Below are 17,169 nucleotides of genomic sequence, written 5' to 3'. Positions count from 1 at the left end.
CCAGATACTGGAGTAAAGGTGATGATTAATGCAACAGATGAGGTTTAACATCAGCTGCAAAGTCACACAGCAGAGGAGCACATGTTTGGTTTGTTGGGCTGCTGTGGCTCAGAGGTAGAGTGAGTCATCCTCATATTGGAAGGTTGGCGGTTCGATCCCCAGCACTTCCAAAGTGTGCCAAAGTGTCCTTGGGCAAGATATGAATGTGTATGAATGCTTAGCTGACAAGTGGCCTTGCATGGCTCTACATTAGTGTGTGAATGTGTGAGAGAAGGGGCGAATGTCACGTATGTAAAAGCGCCTTGAATGTTCATAATAGTTTTGTTGTATAAAGTACAGTCCACAGTTTTACCATCCTTTAAACAGCTACAACATGCTGTGCGTCCGTCTGTGTCAGAAGATTGTTAAAGTTTGCAGGCAGATGTGAAACAGGAATGAAGACAGTGTAACTCAAATCAATAGAAATAAAGAACCCAACCTCTGAGACTGACATCGAGTTAATAGAGAAATACGATAATCCATATAGCGTCCAATTAGAACTTTTGACCTTCTGCAGTCGCTCTTTTTGGATTTGGCATCGATCCAACTCTGCAAAGGTCCCCAGGAGGCTGTTATTTAACAATATTTAATGTTGTCGAGCAGTTCTATCGAGGAGCAGAGTCTGCTCAGCTGTGATGCTATTCTTTTTCCAAATCAGCCCAAGCATTGTTTTCTGCTTCATATGTTCTGTAAAAAACATTTTCATCCACCGCATAAAAGATACACGCAGATACTGATATATGTGCGATAGGCCCATATTGGCCTGATGATATCTGCCGGGCTGTAGAACAAACACTGTGAGTGTTTGCTTTCATGCAGATGAAGAAGAAGGCTTCAGGTGAAAGAAGGATCAGATTAGGATGCATTTAACAGAACTGTAACGGTAAAGGCAGCACTTTATTGTCAGCCGAATGCAAACCCAACCTGCAACATGCACAACAAAATTCATCCAGAGTGTATGTGGACGCCCTGGGGACCGGCCGGGCTGCAGAGCTCCGAGTCAGAGAGGGAAACTCGTGTTTTCTCTGTAACAAGCTCGTTGAGTCTTTGCAGTGAGTTCACACATCAAAGCTTGTATCAGGCATGTTGCAGAGCATGCGTGTGTGTGTGTGTTGTAAGGGTGGGGTGTGGGTGTACATGTGTAGAAGATCCTAATCTGGCACATGCATGTTTGTGTGTCCCTGTGAGTGTGTGTGTGTGCATGCATGTGTGTGATGCTTGTTAGCCGCTGCCTCTCTGCACCACAGCAAACTGTCAGCTCGCTGTAGCACACCAAAGTCCTCCCAACATCCTCCTCTCTCCCCCTCCATCTCCTCCTCTCTTCCTCACCCTCTCTCTCTCTCTCTCTCTCTCCTCTTTTTTATCTCTCCGTCTCCGTTTCTGCCTTTTCTTTGAAATTTTAATCACCCCGTAAACAGGCATGCATTTCAATGTGAAATGGGATTCTGCTACAGATTGAGCGAGGAGGGGGAGAGAGAGGGAGGGAGAGAGAGGGGGAGGGGAGAGAGTGATCGTGGTCTCTCAGTTTGTACTAAAGAGAATGATTAATCCCAGCCTTTGATTCTGCATTCATCTAACGGGATGCTGCTGCATGAGAAGTGTGTACGTGCATGTGTGAGCGTGCACGTGCATGCCAAGCTCCTGCATGTCTGCACAGGCGTGTGTGTGTTAATCCCTATGCATGTACTGATGGTATGTATGCACACATACACAGCAGTATGATGTGTGTGTGTGTGTGCACATGTGTGTGTGCCTGCAGAGCACACAGCTCTGTGGGAGTGCAGAGTGAGTAATACTGTAGCTGAACCACTTTTTCAGAGGAGCATTATTAGCTATTTTTACACTGAGTTTACGCCGGCGCTCGCTGCTCTCAGCCGGCTGCGGCGTTTACACAGAGCTGCACCACTCGCTGTTGTACGGCCTCACACACACACACACACACACACACACACACACACACGGCTCACTCCCAGGAGGCTGAAATGACAGCCTTTGTAATCTGATGTGTAGCGTGAGTGCTGTAATCTTGATGAAATGTACCTTTTGTGGAGCTGCAGGGAAACACTGGCTGTGATCAGGTGGTGAATAACAAGGTGGGAAACACTCTGTCCTCAGACGGCTGAGATCAACTGGATTTAAATCGCGATGATGTGAAGTCATTTGTAAGGGCAACAGAAGTGAAAACATGTGACTTCAATTCTAAAACATTAGCTTCACTTGCAGACAGAATAAGGTCTTTACTTTAAACTAATATTAGAGGGTGATTTTATCATGGTTTTACCAGTAATTACTCATATATCTTACAGGGGTTTCTTTATAATGATTCTTATTTGAAAACTGACAAAAACATGGATTTTACGTCTCAGGACACAGGAGCTGCTGCTCTGTTTGTTTATCTTGTTTTAAATTAGTTATGTAACACAAACACATTTACAGATCGAAGCAGCAGCAGAGCAGCAGCGTCTGTGTCCTATGAGCTAAAATCACTGATTTTATGAATGGAGTCTGGTTTGTTTGCAGAGAGCGATGTAACGTCTGTTTGTGGTTAAAACAATCATCTTCCTCTGTAACAAAAAGGTCTATCTCTGTAGGGATCCTTTCTGTAATGTTGTCACACACTTAGAATAACAATCTGAGCCTGTCAGTGGAAACAACAAGAACTTTCAGTGGACGACCTTTGATCCATCAAGTATTATGTTGCAGCCATTACAGCCTGTTTCACTGCTGCAGGATGAAGTTTTTGTTCCTGTGAGTCATTTAGTGATTGGAATTAATTTGTGATGAAACAACTGAAGTTAAACTGAAACAAACACTCACAGCTGCTGCTGCTTCATGCTGTCCATGTTACACACCCTGTCACATTTCAACACTAGGGTGGGTTAACACCATCACAATGCTTCTAAATGCTCTGCAGCACTGGTAATGGGGAGTCTAGAGACACACACACATACTCACACACACACACACACACACACACACACACACACACACACACACACACTCCTGTGGACCCGACAGGCTGCCGTATCCTTAACACCCCGTCCCTCAGCAGCACTTGTCATCTGCACGTCACAAAATCCAGCTCCCTTCCTCCCACACACTTTCAATTTTCTCTTTTCCAACATCCCTCCATCTACCCCTTACGCTCTGCACACACACACACACACACACACACACACACACACACACCCTTCCCCCTTCGGTCCATAGACCCGTGAGTCGGTAACGAGCTGCCTTTCACCGAGTTTTCTCCCCCAACATGAGCTCGTCTCACTCTGCTATTGATCCTCATCCTGCTTCCCTTCATCCATCCTTTCTTCCATCCTTTCTTCCATCCCTCTATTTACCCCCTACACAACACACACACACACACACACACACACACACACACACACACACACACGTACACACACACTGAGAGGAGAGGAGAGCATAACTGGAGGAGCCTTCAACATGCTGAACATCATAGTCTCTCTCTCTCTCTCTCTCATGGATGAGTGATGCCCATGACAGACTGCATCCTCTGAGAGCTCCTTCTGGCAATTGCTACACACACACACACACACGCACGCACGCACACACACACACACACACACACACACACACACACACTCACTCATCAGAGACTCCCACATCACTTAACCAGTTGTCTTCAACTAAAAGGGCCAAACGGAAACACTCTATGTCCTCCACTCATCAACCACTCAACACACCCAAACACACACACACACACACACACACACACACACCCAAACACACACACACGCACACACGCACACACACACACACACACACACACACACACACACACACGCACACACACACACACACTCTTCGAGCGTGTTATTGATGATTATCTGTACCTCTCTGTGAGCATTGATCCATGAGCCTCCGTGTGAAGCATCAGTCAGATGTTGATGTTCTGACCAAACACAGCAGGAGCTCGTTTATGACTCTGTGTGTTTAATAATAACAGCCATAATAATCACATGTTTACACCTACACCTGTACCTACCTGAACATCTACAGGAAGCTCGTTCTACGTAAATGTTCTGCTGGTTTCCTTCAGTTTAAAACCAGCAGCAGCAGCACATCGCAGAGTTCTTGGAGGCACATAGCAAAGGTAGCTAGCTGATAATCTTCCTCCTGTCTGCTGCTTGGGATGAGATCAGATAGTCACCAGTGCTGTTCCCCATAACCTGACGGTTTCATGTCTTACTGTAGTAGACTCTGACAAAGCCTTTTTTACTGACAAAGCCTTTCTACAAGCTGCTTTGAAAACCGTCAATAAACACTCGAAGAAGTCCACTCTCCTTCTGTGTAGGTGTAAAGTGCGAACCAGCCCGGCACAAGATGAACTGCGTCACCTTGTGCAGCCTGATGTTGAGGCCTTCGGGGTACTTTGAAGAACTGCAGGGGGAATTTTTTTAATAGTTGATTTCAATAAAAGGCTGCACGGTGGTGCAGTGGTTAGCGCTGTTTCCACACAGCTAGAAGGTTCCTGGTTTGAGTCCCCAGTTCTCCCTGTGCATGGGTAGGTTCTATCCAGGTACTTCTGCTTCCTCCCACAGTCCAAACACAACACTGAACAGGATAAGCGGTGTAGATGATGGATTGATGGATTTAGAAAGATTCAGTGATGCATTATTCCTCATATAATTATAAATTAAATAATGTTAATGTTTCTGCTTTTCAAAGTCAGTTGAAAATAAAGACTGACGATGTTTGAAACAAAAGAGCTGAAAACACAGAAGGAAGAGAAAAACTAAGAGGAAGCAGGAGCTACTTACCGTCAGTATCAGGAGGAAACGCTTTTAAACTGGTTTTAAACCCTCCACTGGCTTTGTGCCCTGCCTGTGGAGAAATGATCCAACAGGTGCATGAAGCCAGAACACCTCATGGAGTGTTTCAGGTGTGTTGTTGTTCAGTAGATCAGACACAGATGGAGCAGCGCTTTTAAATTGCTCTGGCTCCCTTCAAAGAGACTCCATAACCACGTCTTTACACTGAATGTCAGCTAATGTAAGAACTGGTGTGACCTGATGTCCTTACAGGTGCATCAACAGCAAACACTGTTTCAAAACATGAATATGAGTTATGTTTGTGTGTGTGTGTGTGTGTGTGTGTGTGTGTGTCTTCCAGTCTGCTGTTCACGAAGGTGAAGCTGGAGGAGGTCCTGTTCGGCCCAGCTACAGCCCTGCAGACGTGTGAGGAGATGCTGCAGAGCTGGCAGAGCCGCTACGACGTCAGCCGCTCCAGGTGAGAGAACACAGGTCTGTGTGTGTCTTTAAGGAACTGTAGAGTGTTCAACTAGTTCAGCTCCCAACTGCTCTTAAACCGCAGCTTGGTCAGTGGACCTATGACGATCTAGGTTCCCCTCTAGCATCAGTTTTGCACATGCAGGACTCCACGGTTGACCTGACAGGATATTCAGGGTACAGTTAGAATCAGATAGCAGAGACGTTAGTGATCATAAATATGCAACAATCGATTACACTTTCACGATAAAACTTGCTGAGGAACATTTAACTACTACAACTAATTTTATGACTTTAGGCCAAGTTACATTAAGTTAGTCGGGGTCCACACTACAAGATAATCAGTCTGATTCCCTCCTTCAGACTAAAGTAACAGAGTCCTGATGTTCTGATGGTTCTAAAGATGATCTCAGATGTTCGAGTGATTCTACTTCCCCCGATCTGCTCAGAAGAACGTCGTGTTCGCACCGATTTCAAATATTAAACATGTTCAATATTTACGATCTGATATCCTCTCTGTGGATCGTCACGTGGAACCAAACGATAGCCAATCAGGAACTAAGCTGACTGAAGCAGGAAGCACGACAACCGTAGCCATGGCGACAAAAGCAAACGTGCAGCATGAAGTAACGTGCAGCCCGTGTTCACGCCGTCTCCACCTCTTCATCCACAGTTTGTTCTCTTTTCTTTATTAACTATCATCACCAATTCTTCCTGCCCGTCGTCCGCCATGTTTGTTTACTCTAAAGTCTCGTTTGACCGCCAGAGATTTAGTGAGATTTCCAGCTCTGAGAGTTGGACTCTGGTTGTTGGTGAATGAATCTGTTAGTGTGTGGTGTGCTGTTTGGGTCAGATCTTTGCTCTACACACACTACAGGAACAAAACTGTTCAATCTATCAGTATCTGTCCTCATGTGTGGGCTTGTGTGTTTGTGTGTTTGTGTGTTTGTGTGTGTGTGTGTGTGCGTGTGTGCGTATGTGCGTGTGTGCGTGTGTGCGTGCGTGCATGCGCGTGTGTGTGTGTGTGTGTTGCAGTGAGACAGACGACAGCAGCAGTATACCGATGGCTGACAGGGTGGAGGTCAGCCCCGGGGCCAGGAAACCCTCCATCCACCTCACCCTGCCGGACTTCCAGGACGCCTCCACAGGTCTGTCCTGGCTCTGCTGCGATCATTATTCATGACAGACTGATGTGAAACATGTTTGGAGCTGAACTCATCTTTTAAAGTCAAACACTTCCTCCTGCTCTCTGCTGCTGCGTCAATATCAGAGAGGAAGGTAGGTGTAGAGGTCAGCCCAGACCCCCAGCCTCTGACCTGCTGTGGATTAAAACATGTTTACCTGTCTGCGACCCAATGAGGGAGGGGCTGAGGTTGTTAAATATCAATCATGTGACTCACCTCCACACCTGTGTCTGTAGTGGAATCACCTGTCTGTTCATTCGGTTACATTCGGTCCTGTGGGGGGCTGCAAGATGCTCATGTTTAAATCCGTCTTAAATAAAAACTATAGAGACAGAGCCTTCAATGTTTTCAGAAATCAAAGGCTTCAGTGTTCTGCGTCACTGAGTTGCTTGTTTTTAATGATTGTAAAATGCAATGGAAACACACAGGCTGTGTCTGTTGTTTGCTTCATCCTGTTTTAATTGATCTCAAATAAAACCAACATAGCGAGAGCAAATCTACTGTCACCTTTAGGTTGTAGAGAAACTTGTGTTTTCTCATCGCTTCCCTCTCCTTCACAGGTTCTCTGAGCCCTTCGTCTGTTGCAGCGTCTCGTCTGGAGGCGGCGCTCTCTGAGGTGTCTGACCTCAGCTCCAGTCGGCGCCAAGGACCCACCTACATCTGGACCATGCTGGAGCGCATCTGGCTGCAGGCTGGTACGACAGCAGCTCACACGACTATTAAACTTTTATTCTAACCTGCGGGTTTTATTCTTTTGAAAATGATTTATTGTTTCTATAACCAGGGAACCTCTTTAACTTGTTTGGGCTGCGGGTCAGCTGATTAGCACGCTATCACAGTGTGTACTACATCTGTGAGCGTGAACGGCATTTTGTCGTTTCCATGATATTGATTTTTCCTTTATTTGTCATCTCTTCTACAAACCGCAGACTCAAAGCGCTGTTGTGATACTGGCGCTGCAGGCGTAGGTATACACGGCCGCTGTGCAGAGTGAGACATAGTGCAGAGGGAACGGGCTGTCTGACGTCAACGTGACGCGGTGACCAAAACTAAAACACAGCGTACACTTAAAGTGACATGTTTGTTTGTATAGGACCATTTTAAGTGGCTGATGTAACGTGGTGGTCCTCACCCCGTCTGCAGCCGTGCTTAGCTTAGCTTCAGTGTAGAAACTCTGGGCAGCTTCCCCTAACAGGGGCCGTGCTGACTGTTACCAACTGTACGTAGTACACTTACTATTGATCAGTACCTCATACAACCCCCCTTCAGAACACCCAAAAAATCCCTTTAAGAAGCTCAGTGAGGAGTGTGGAACTTGGCTAACTTTCCAATCGCAACACAGGTTAAGTTCAGTGACTGAATTAGGTGACACCTAGCAGACAGCTAGCAGCTCCCACCTGTCACTTAAAGAGGCCACGCCCCTAATGAGCCTTAATATAATGTATAAATATAAAACAGGTGAGTTGTATAAAGATTCTCCCCGTACAGTTGTCATGAAGAGAGAAATGAGCTATAGAGACCCAAACTGTTTTTTGTACCAGGCTGTAAACATGTTTATTTCTGCTGTAAAGTTTAACATGGGGCTCTATGGGGACTGACTCACTGCTGGAGACAGCCTCAAGTGGACAAGAGAGAAACTTCAGACATTTGTTGGCTTAATTTCTCTGCTGTAGACGTTGTTGTACCCCATTATGTAATGATCAAAGATATCACACTTGAATAAAATGAATGGAAACATCAAACCACCCTGTCAGGAATAGCCTCATCAGACAAACCCAGACCAAAGCAGAATAAAACTCTCCACGCAGGCTGTTCTGTGCAGCCTGACTGACCTGCTGACAAACTCAGCTGGATTTCGGTCTCTGTGGGGAGCGAGAAAACATTTATTCTCTTTTATTCACCGATGTGAGCGCACATTTCTGAGCACTGTTGTCACAGAAATTCACTTCAGGTCACCGTTATCCGAAAGGCTGGAAACTCTGTGTCGTAACATCAGGGAAGTGATTACACAACAAAACTATTGTGTGCCGTAAATGATGTATTTGTTCCCCCTTTATTGTGTAAACCACTGCAGCTCCTTTCAGTTGTCTCCACCTTCACAGACACAGACATCTTTAACACCATTTAGAGGGTAAACCATCGCATAGCCTCTGTACCTGCATACATGTGTCCTCAGTGCTATTAAGGGCAGAGTGGCAGTGATGCATGCAGTCATTACTTCCAGCCTGCAGCCTCAGTCTGACTGTGGATGAAGCTCCGCACAGACAAACTCCATCCATCCTCTGAGCTGCAGGGAGTGAGGCATGAGAACAGGGGTCCATACAGCCGCCCAGTGATGCAACCAGCATACCAGTGATACCAGTGTGTGACAGTTCAGCACGGGATGAGGGGGTCAGGTCCCCTGTGGCTTTACTGTAATATGAAGGTTATTTTTCACGTCCTGCCTCTGAACTCTGCTTCTTCTCTGCTGAGAAAATAGAGCATGCTGAATTAAACTCTGTGTGACCAGGGGAGTGTCCTTCAACTCAGACCCCCCCCTCCTTTACTTCCCAGCATTCCTCTTCTCATCGGTCACTTCCCCCTTCAATCTCACATCCTCTAACGGTCAAACACACACACACACACACACACACGATGGATACACTTTGCTGTATGTAATATTATTCTTACATAGCACCGTTCATACAGGAGGTCGAGTTGCTTTATATATATTATATATAAAGTAGGTAACAGATCAGAATCAAACAGTTACGCAGTGTTGTCACAGAGTGTGCATCTCTTACAACCTTGGGTTAAAGCCCCTGGATCAACATTAGCCTTCTAACTGTGTCATTTAGGGTCTAATGTACATAACCGTAAATACCTATAAATATTAGAAACTAGTTTAAAACCAAAATAATAATAATGTTATTTAAAAGTCTGTACATGTTCCTGTTATTTGGTTTGAATAAGGCGTGGTTATGCTCGGTATTTATTACAAAAATTACAGAAGTGATTGTGCAAACGAATCATAGGAAAATGTACATGGCAGCTATTCGGCTGTTAGCATGTTTTGACTGTGTTGGTGATTACTGGCAGACGCGGGAACGGACCGTTGATGTAGCGTGACCACCTCATCATTGTTCTGTTTCAGGACAGCAGACATGATTTTACGGGACAATGAGGGACACACGACCGCGAGAGAAATGACTGTTATTAGGCTCTGTGAATCTTGATTTTATTGTTGCATGCCACTCAAAGAGGTCGCTGGCAACCTACGAAAAACAATGCAGAATGAATATTTAGTTACAGTCTTACAACAGCAACAACAAAAACAACAACAAAGACAACAACACAAGATTACTGTTTGAAATACAAATAATTTATTTATTAATAAGAGCGCTCACAGTTACAGAATAGCAGAGCGCTAAATATCTTTTGAACTGAACGAGACAAAGCCCACTGAAACACTGAGCGCCACATAAAAATCCCATAACTTGATTTCCGATGGCTTTACAAATACATTTGAACACCTCAATTTAAATTGGACAGGCTCAACCACAAAATAAAATCATGAATTAACTAAAGGAAGAAAAAAGTGCACAAGTTGTCTTTGAACGAACTATGATACACAGTAAGGTCACAAACATATTGGCAGACCTGAGGAGGAGGAGGGCGAGGAGGAGGAGAGCTATAGATTCAAAAACAAACAGCCCTCTCCCCCAGGACACTTTGAACATTTAAATAAACTCTGCTCTTAGCACTCAACATGGATCATTTAGGGAGGGAGGGAGAGAGGAGAGGGCAGGTGGAGCTGCGCCTTCCCTGCACCACTTTATGTTTTTTTAAGAAGCTCACTTTCTTTTTCTTTTTTTGTTTTTGTTTGTTTGTTTGAATTTACAGCCTGGAGACGCAGCAAGCTCTGTGTCACACGCATCGCTGGGCACGCAGATAAATATTTTCAGACCACAACAGTTACTGGGGAAACATTTTTTAAAGTGGGACTGTATTTTTGGGAGTTACACGGTTCATACGTCACATTTTTACTTCAAAAGTGATTAAAAAAAACAAACATTGAAATGCGGGACATTTGCTGTGATTTGGAGAACGTGGTGGGACGGTGCCGCTAAATGTGGAACGGGTGGTCACCCTACGCTGATCTTTGCTGTGTCATAATGTAGCACTAGCTAACAATATGGACCATCATTTTGCATTGCAACCATAGCTTTGAAAACAAATAGAGGCATCCTAGCTAACGTAGCATGTGAATGCTAACTGCTAACTTTGATCTGATAGCAAAGCATGTTGTAGCAGTTTACATGGATAACGCTTCCTCCTCTGATTCTGGCTCAGATGACTCAAACATATAAAGCTGCAACAAGCTGATTGTCACATGTCATGTTGTGGGCGGAGCCAGACAGATGTCAATCAAAATGTGGTTTTCTATAAGGTTTGTTTTCACTCAGAATGAGACTCAACTTTGATCTCGTTTTACTATTTAAGGTTGAGCTGATGATTCTCCTTTGTTTGTGTTTTTTTAGTAAAACTGAGGTTCTGTGAAGGATTATAAAATGACAAAATAGTCGTAATGAAGGCTATAAAGACTATTAAGAGCCTGATGAACCAGTAAAGGCAGTTTGAACTGGGCTGTTACGCTTCGTTGTCCTAGTTGTAGTTAAGCAGCAGAGTTCTGAATTAATTACAGTTTATCAATGAATTCTCTGATCTACTGGAGAGAAATGCATCGCAATCTTGTTCTTAAAGGAGCGGGCAAACATTTGTTTAGTCTCTTGAATGAAAGATAACCTGTAAACGTAGAGGTGGCTCAGATCGGACGGTTCATGTGAGAGCTCAGGTGAGCAGCAGGAAACGTCCTTACATAACCACCGAGCTCTCACTGAATTCTTTTTTCCCCGAAGTGAAACTATGAAAGAACCTCGAGGCCAAATGGCTCTTTATCATCTCAGAGCGTGATGCGCTCAGTGTTTCCCATCTGTGCATGCATGACACACAGGTAAACAGACACACACACACACACACACACACAGGGGATGCAGAGTTTCTCTCTGGGTGTTGTCGACCTGGCGTCCCCTCCAGTCAATGATTGACAGCTCCCTGCGTCAGCTCCCCGCCCAGAAATGAGTCTGCTCCAGCCTGAGGGGTGGGTCCTTAAGCTGTGTGTCCCAGTCTGATTGGACAACAGCTTGCTTGTAGGCGTGATTGTGTGTGGGTGAAACTGTGTGTGTGTGTGTGTGTCTGGGGTTTGTCCTCAGCAGAGAAAGGCAGCTTCAGTATGTGATGTCCATATTTAGGCAGACTTTTAGGACTTCCCAGGCACCACATCAACTCCCACTCTTTCTTTGACGCTGTGTGTGTGTGTGTGTCCATCCAAGTGTGTATTGTTGTCTCCTGTGTTCTCACATGTCGCTGTCACATTTAGGGTTTGCTTTACGCACACTTGATTCTGCTTTAGTGAAACCTGTTGTCCCAATTTTAAAGTAAATCACACTTTTCGGTGCCATCTAGTTGGAGCAAAAGCAAGATACAGTTAACAGTGTAAAAACAAGATGGCAGCCATCTCTGACAAATGATTCTACGTCGTCTTCAAGACAATACTGGACAAAACCTCATCAAATGTTGTGGTTGAAACTTTTTGTTTATTAATGTTTGTAGTTTTAAGTTGCATACCAGCTTCACCAGTATTAGTATTCCCAAGAAGCTATGATATAAACTTTTCCACACTGTTGAAAAATAATCCATTGTCCCCACACAAGCACCTCAGGTCTCAGGTCTCAGGAGGTTAATGCATTTCTCTCCTTTCTCTCTTTTCCCTCTCTTCATCTTCCCTTAATCTTTCTTCCTCTCACTCCCTTTCTCTCCCCCTTCTTCACCCCTGACCCTCCATACTTCCTGCTCTCTGTTCTACCTCTCTCCCGCCCATCCTCTCACCTGTCTCCCTCTCCTCCTCCTCCTCAGGGGAGTTGTTCATGGCGGACGGTCGACTAAAGGAGGCCCAGTTCTGCATCTCCGAGGCCAGCGCGCTCTTCCCCAACTCTCACTCTGTGCTGCTGCAGCGGGGCTGCCTGGCCGAGCTGCGGGGCCAACTGGACGAAGCTAAGGGCCTGTACGACGAGGCGCTCGCCATCCACCCCACAGGAGAGAGCATCCTCGTGCACACGGTGAGAGACACACACAGCTAGGGACACTACACAGGCTGATAGACTGAATCAAAGCTAACATGCACGGATACATGAACACATTTTAAATGCTTTACATGAATTCATTAAAGTATCAGTGACATAAGACACAGGACGCACATGTGCACACACTCATGTTTTCACCCTAGCAAACAGCTACACACACACACACATCCATTCACATCATAAATGCTTAAGTTCGCTAAATAACATCACGCTGCACGTTACGCAAGAACTTTAAAATCACGTCAGACTCACACATGCAGTCGTGCTCCAACACAAACATGCTGACACACACGGAGGGATGCACAAAATCATTTCTCTAAAATCTGCAAAATTACGTGAAATTAAATTAAATCCAGCTCTCTGAAGACGAACAGTTCATACTCAAACACGCACATGTCGTTTTTACACGCATGTCATCCTGCAGGATCTCAGCAGGAGATGATCTGGTGTCTTCACACGTTTTTTGCCTTTTTTTCTTTGTCACAACGGATGGAAAATCTAAGCCCGAGAAATCACCGTGTTAAGACACCAGAGTGCAGCCTGTTGTGTTAATGGTGTGTCAGAACATGAACAGGAAACCACACTCATATTAGTGTTTTTACACCCGCTGAACTCAGCTCTCACTCTCACACACACACATTTTCACAGATATACTGTTCACACTGCATAAATGTGCTCAGACACAAAACTAACTTGAACATATGCACACAGGCAATTTATGTAAACGTGTTTTTGTTTTAAAGCCATTTAAAGAAATTTGTATTTTATAAATTCAGGTCCGCTGTGTTTAGCTAAAGTTGTAGAATTTTGTAAATTCGATGAAATAGTTGCTGTAAACAGCTTCTGTGTTCAGTATGTGTTTTATATCCACCTACAGTCTTACCTTTTTATGTAATTTGGAGCTAAAATTTTATAATTTAAATAAATAATGTTTTGTCAGATTTGTAATTGTTGTCTAATGAGGATGTTTAACACATGTAACCCTCTTTAAAACTAAATAACACAAACTATGGTATCAGTCCATATCAGGTGTAAATCTGTGCTTCTTAATCACAGCACCCATGTGTCCTGTCATGTTTAATCAATAACTAATCAATACCTCGTTAGGCTGAGTCACGGTGGCTAAAGATGAACAGATCACTCTGTTGTTCAGTCGGTACACGAGTTAGCCCCACTTTACCGTTCTGTGTGCAGCTGTTAGTGCTGACTATTACTGAGAAGACAGTGTTACCTGACCACATTTGTTTGTGTTTGTTTTCTGTTCATTTAACAGAAATTATTGGGTAAGCTTATAGAGATAAAGAGATAGTCAGAGTGAGACGTTTAGTCGCTGTTCACATGTGGTACTGATTTTTTAGAGTTTTAAAACAAATGGAATCTCAAAAAGTTTGATCATTTACTGCCTCCAGATCAATGACTGTATATATAGATGGACAACGCGTCTCCTCATATGGAGCCAGAGACTGCGCAGTAGAGATCGGCGAGTGAAGCGGCCGTAGCCACTTCCGCTAACCCAAACACACACTTAACTTACCGAAAAAACAGCAAGGATCCCTCACACTGGCGTGTTTAACAGTAGAACAGCTTCTCTGTGTTGGTCTGAGGTTAACGTTCACAGTTATGGAAACTTCAATGACTGTAGTGATTGTTCTAGTTACGTTTCTACTCGCGGATCGTCCTCCGCTCTGCTAATCCGGAACTGATCGGCTGCAGGAGCCTAATTTGTCAACAGAGCTGTCAATCATCATTTTGACAGCATCAAATTGTGAGCATCAAATACGTGTCAAACACTTGGATGTAAATCAGCATGATAATAACTAGCTATAATGACAGAAACCATGTTTAAGAAAAATTTATCAGGCGTGTATTTTGATTTTATAGTTTGACTCATGTTCCATCTGTTAACATGGAGGAGGCGGGCTTTATGACCTATACTGTAGCCAGTCAGCAGGCGGCGCCCAAAATGTTTTGGCTTCACTGTTAGGGAGCTGTCATGTCGGCCATCTTTTTATACAGTCTATGGTCCAGATCAGCAACTGAAAAGATAATTTAAAATCCTGAGGGACATCGGACCTTATTTCATGGAAAAACAAACAGAGCTTATGTCAGAATTGAACCACTTCCAAGATAACTTTAGCATTAGCTAGGAAATGGCTGAATGCTAATTACAATTTGATAGCATTATTAGTTAGTTATATGGCCTACTTGGTAACCCCTTAGCTAGCATTTCACAGAAGCTAAAGTTAGCATTAAGTTTTTTTACTAGCTTTCCATCCTCACTATGGTCACCATGAGAACATGGTCGTCATGTGAACATTGTCTATTTAGTACTTCTCTGATGAATAGCATTAAAGCTGGCTGAATTAATTTGTGATACTGAATTAAACAGAATTACATGCTAGCTCGCTATTAGCTGATATTAGATATTAGGTTGCAGCCTATCAGCAGAGATGGCAACTGCTCATAATCAATACTCTGTTGAAACTAAAAGGGATGTAGCTTATGTTAACATCAAACACAAAGCTATACTGTCAGTAGTTGTAAACGTAGTCACTGAGAAATAACATACATGTTGGCTATTGCAGCCACAGAAGAAAAGAGAAAAACCCCAAGCCAATGTTTTTTTTAAATGTTTAGCCTAATACATTTCTACTGTAGGTTCTTGTGAAGTCCTCCTCTGAGAATAAACATTAATTTGAGCAGTTTGGGTTCTTTAGTTAAACAGAAATGATAAGCCTGGGGCCATTAACAGCTAATATTAGCTCACAACCAGCTGCTCATTATCATTACTCTCATGTACTCCTGTTTATTCGTTATAGTAGTGAACAAAGTCCCTTTTAGATGGTAAACATACATTTTAGCTGATGTTATTTGCATTATTTAATACAAATACAAATAATTAGCCTAGCTTGCTATTAGCTGCTAATGTTAGCTCACAGTGTTGCAGTAGCCATAGCTGCTGTGAGCAGTGCGGTAGCTTCTGTGTCAGTGTTAGCATCGTGGTAATTGTAGTCCTAATTATCATGTTACAGCTCAGTCTGACTGAAATGTGTTCATTTCAGAAAATAGAAACAAACTTTGGACGATAACCGACAAACAATAGACACTGCTCAAGGACTCGCTCTCCCTCTCCTGATTGCTCGACCACATTTCTTTCATCCTAACCCATCCTCTCTCTCTCTCTCTCTCTCTTTACTTCTGCTCTATAAAGATCCTCTCTTGCCCACTCTCGCCCACTCCCTCTCTCTGTCTCTCTCCCAGTCTGTCTTACAGATCATCCTCTGGATTAACCATCGCTGCCCTGACCTTTGAACTCTCTCTGTTGTCATGGTGAAGGGACCAAAGAGGGATATTCCTCAAATCTAAGACTCACACTGTCCACCACACACACACACACACACGCACAAACACACACACACACACACACAGTCTGTGGTCTCCATAGTGAACATAGATGTGCTGGATGATATCTCTTTGACTTAACTGCTGGCCACCTTGTGACCACATAAGGCTAATGCTTTTGCTCCTACTGTGCACTTTAGTGTATGTGTATCTATGTGTGTGTGTGTGTGTGTGTGTGTGTGTGTCGTTGTGGTAGACGGAGGTACGCGTCTCTTCCATATTTGGCCTGTGGGAGAACCAATCCCAGGGGGTGAAAAGTTGAATGTAAGCCAGCTGGCGGTGTCCTACTCTGGGTCTCTTACAGACCAGATGTGTTCTCTGTCTATAAGTGCGTGTGCATCTGTGTGTGTGTGTGTTTAAGCATGATTGTGTTTTTGCCCTCCTCCGTGGATTTGGCACACATGTCACACTATTTGTGCTTTTTTTTGTCTCTACTTGGATCAGGACACATATTACTGGCCGTCAGAGCACAAATATGATCACTATATTTTTTTCGATATTGATTGACAGCAATCAGAATATTTAATCTGATGATGCTGCCGGTTTCAGTATCCTGTTCATGACAAAATTATGTTAGAAATCATTTTTTATCAGACGTCCTTTATCAGACACAGGACGCTTTCAGGTCAGGATTCAGGTGAGGTTTTACAGGTGCTGAATTATTCTCAGAGACATCTTCACCTTTAAAACGAATCTCTATTAACAGATTGTGCATAAAAATGCAGGCGAGACCAGATTTTAGTACGGGAAGTGTTCTGGTTTCCGTTTGAAGTGTGTTTGTAGTCTGAGTAGTATCGACCAATCCCGTATCAGCAGGCTTTGGTTGCAGGAAAAAACAGTCCATGTGGACAACAAATGAGGCAGAACGCAGTCTGCCGTGATTACATACCGATCGGCTGTCGTCTGATGATGATTTCCTTTTTTATTAATCTCTATAAACAGACATCTGCATGCTAACAGCTAACAATCCGTTCTTTGACATCGTCTCTTAACTCCTTTCTCACTTCTCAGGTTGTAAGTCGGACTGTAAACAATTCAGCGCAGACAAGTGATGGCTGGGAGTCGTTTATTGCTAACCGCTTGATTTATGTTTTTTTAACCAAA

The 17,169-nt window shown here is 43.9% G+C and overlaps 1 protein-coding gene across 1 annotated transcript in view; it reads left to right on the top strand.

Moving 5' to 3' along the window:
• The window catches only part of ttc7a (tetratricopeptide repeat domain 7A), a 60,640-nt gene that overhangs the window by 32,260 nt on the left and 11,211 nt on the right, over window positions 1–17,169 (top strand). Inside the window, exons 16-19 of the mRNA XM_069658399.1 lie at window positions 5,182–5,298; window positions 6,333–6,445; window positions 7,042–7,176; window positions 12,437–12,639. Of these exons, the coding sequence (XP_069514500.1) occupies window positions 5,182–5,298; window positions 6,333–6,445; window positions 7,042–7,176; window positions 12,437–12,639 (568 nt within the window). The remainder of the gene's footprint in view (window positions 1–5,181; window positions 5,299–6,332; window positions 6,446–7,041; window positions 7,177–12,436; window positions 12,640–17,169) is intronic.

This window comes from Semicossyphus pulcher, unplaced genomic scaffold (assembly GCF_022749685.1).
Source record: "Semicossyphus pulcher isolate SPU_LCO1_2020_fin unplaced genomic scaffold, fSemPul1.0.p SCAF_12, whole genome shotgun sequence".
Lineage (NCBI taxonomy): Eukaryota > Metazoa > Chordata > Actinopteri > Labriformes > Labridae > Semicossyphus > Semicossyphus pulcher.
Note: the sequence above shows the minus strand (reverse complement) of the source record. Positions and strands in the feature narration are given on the sequence as shown.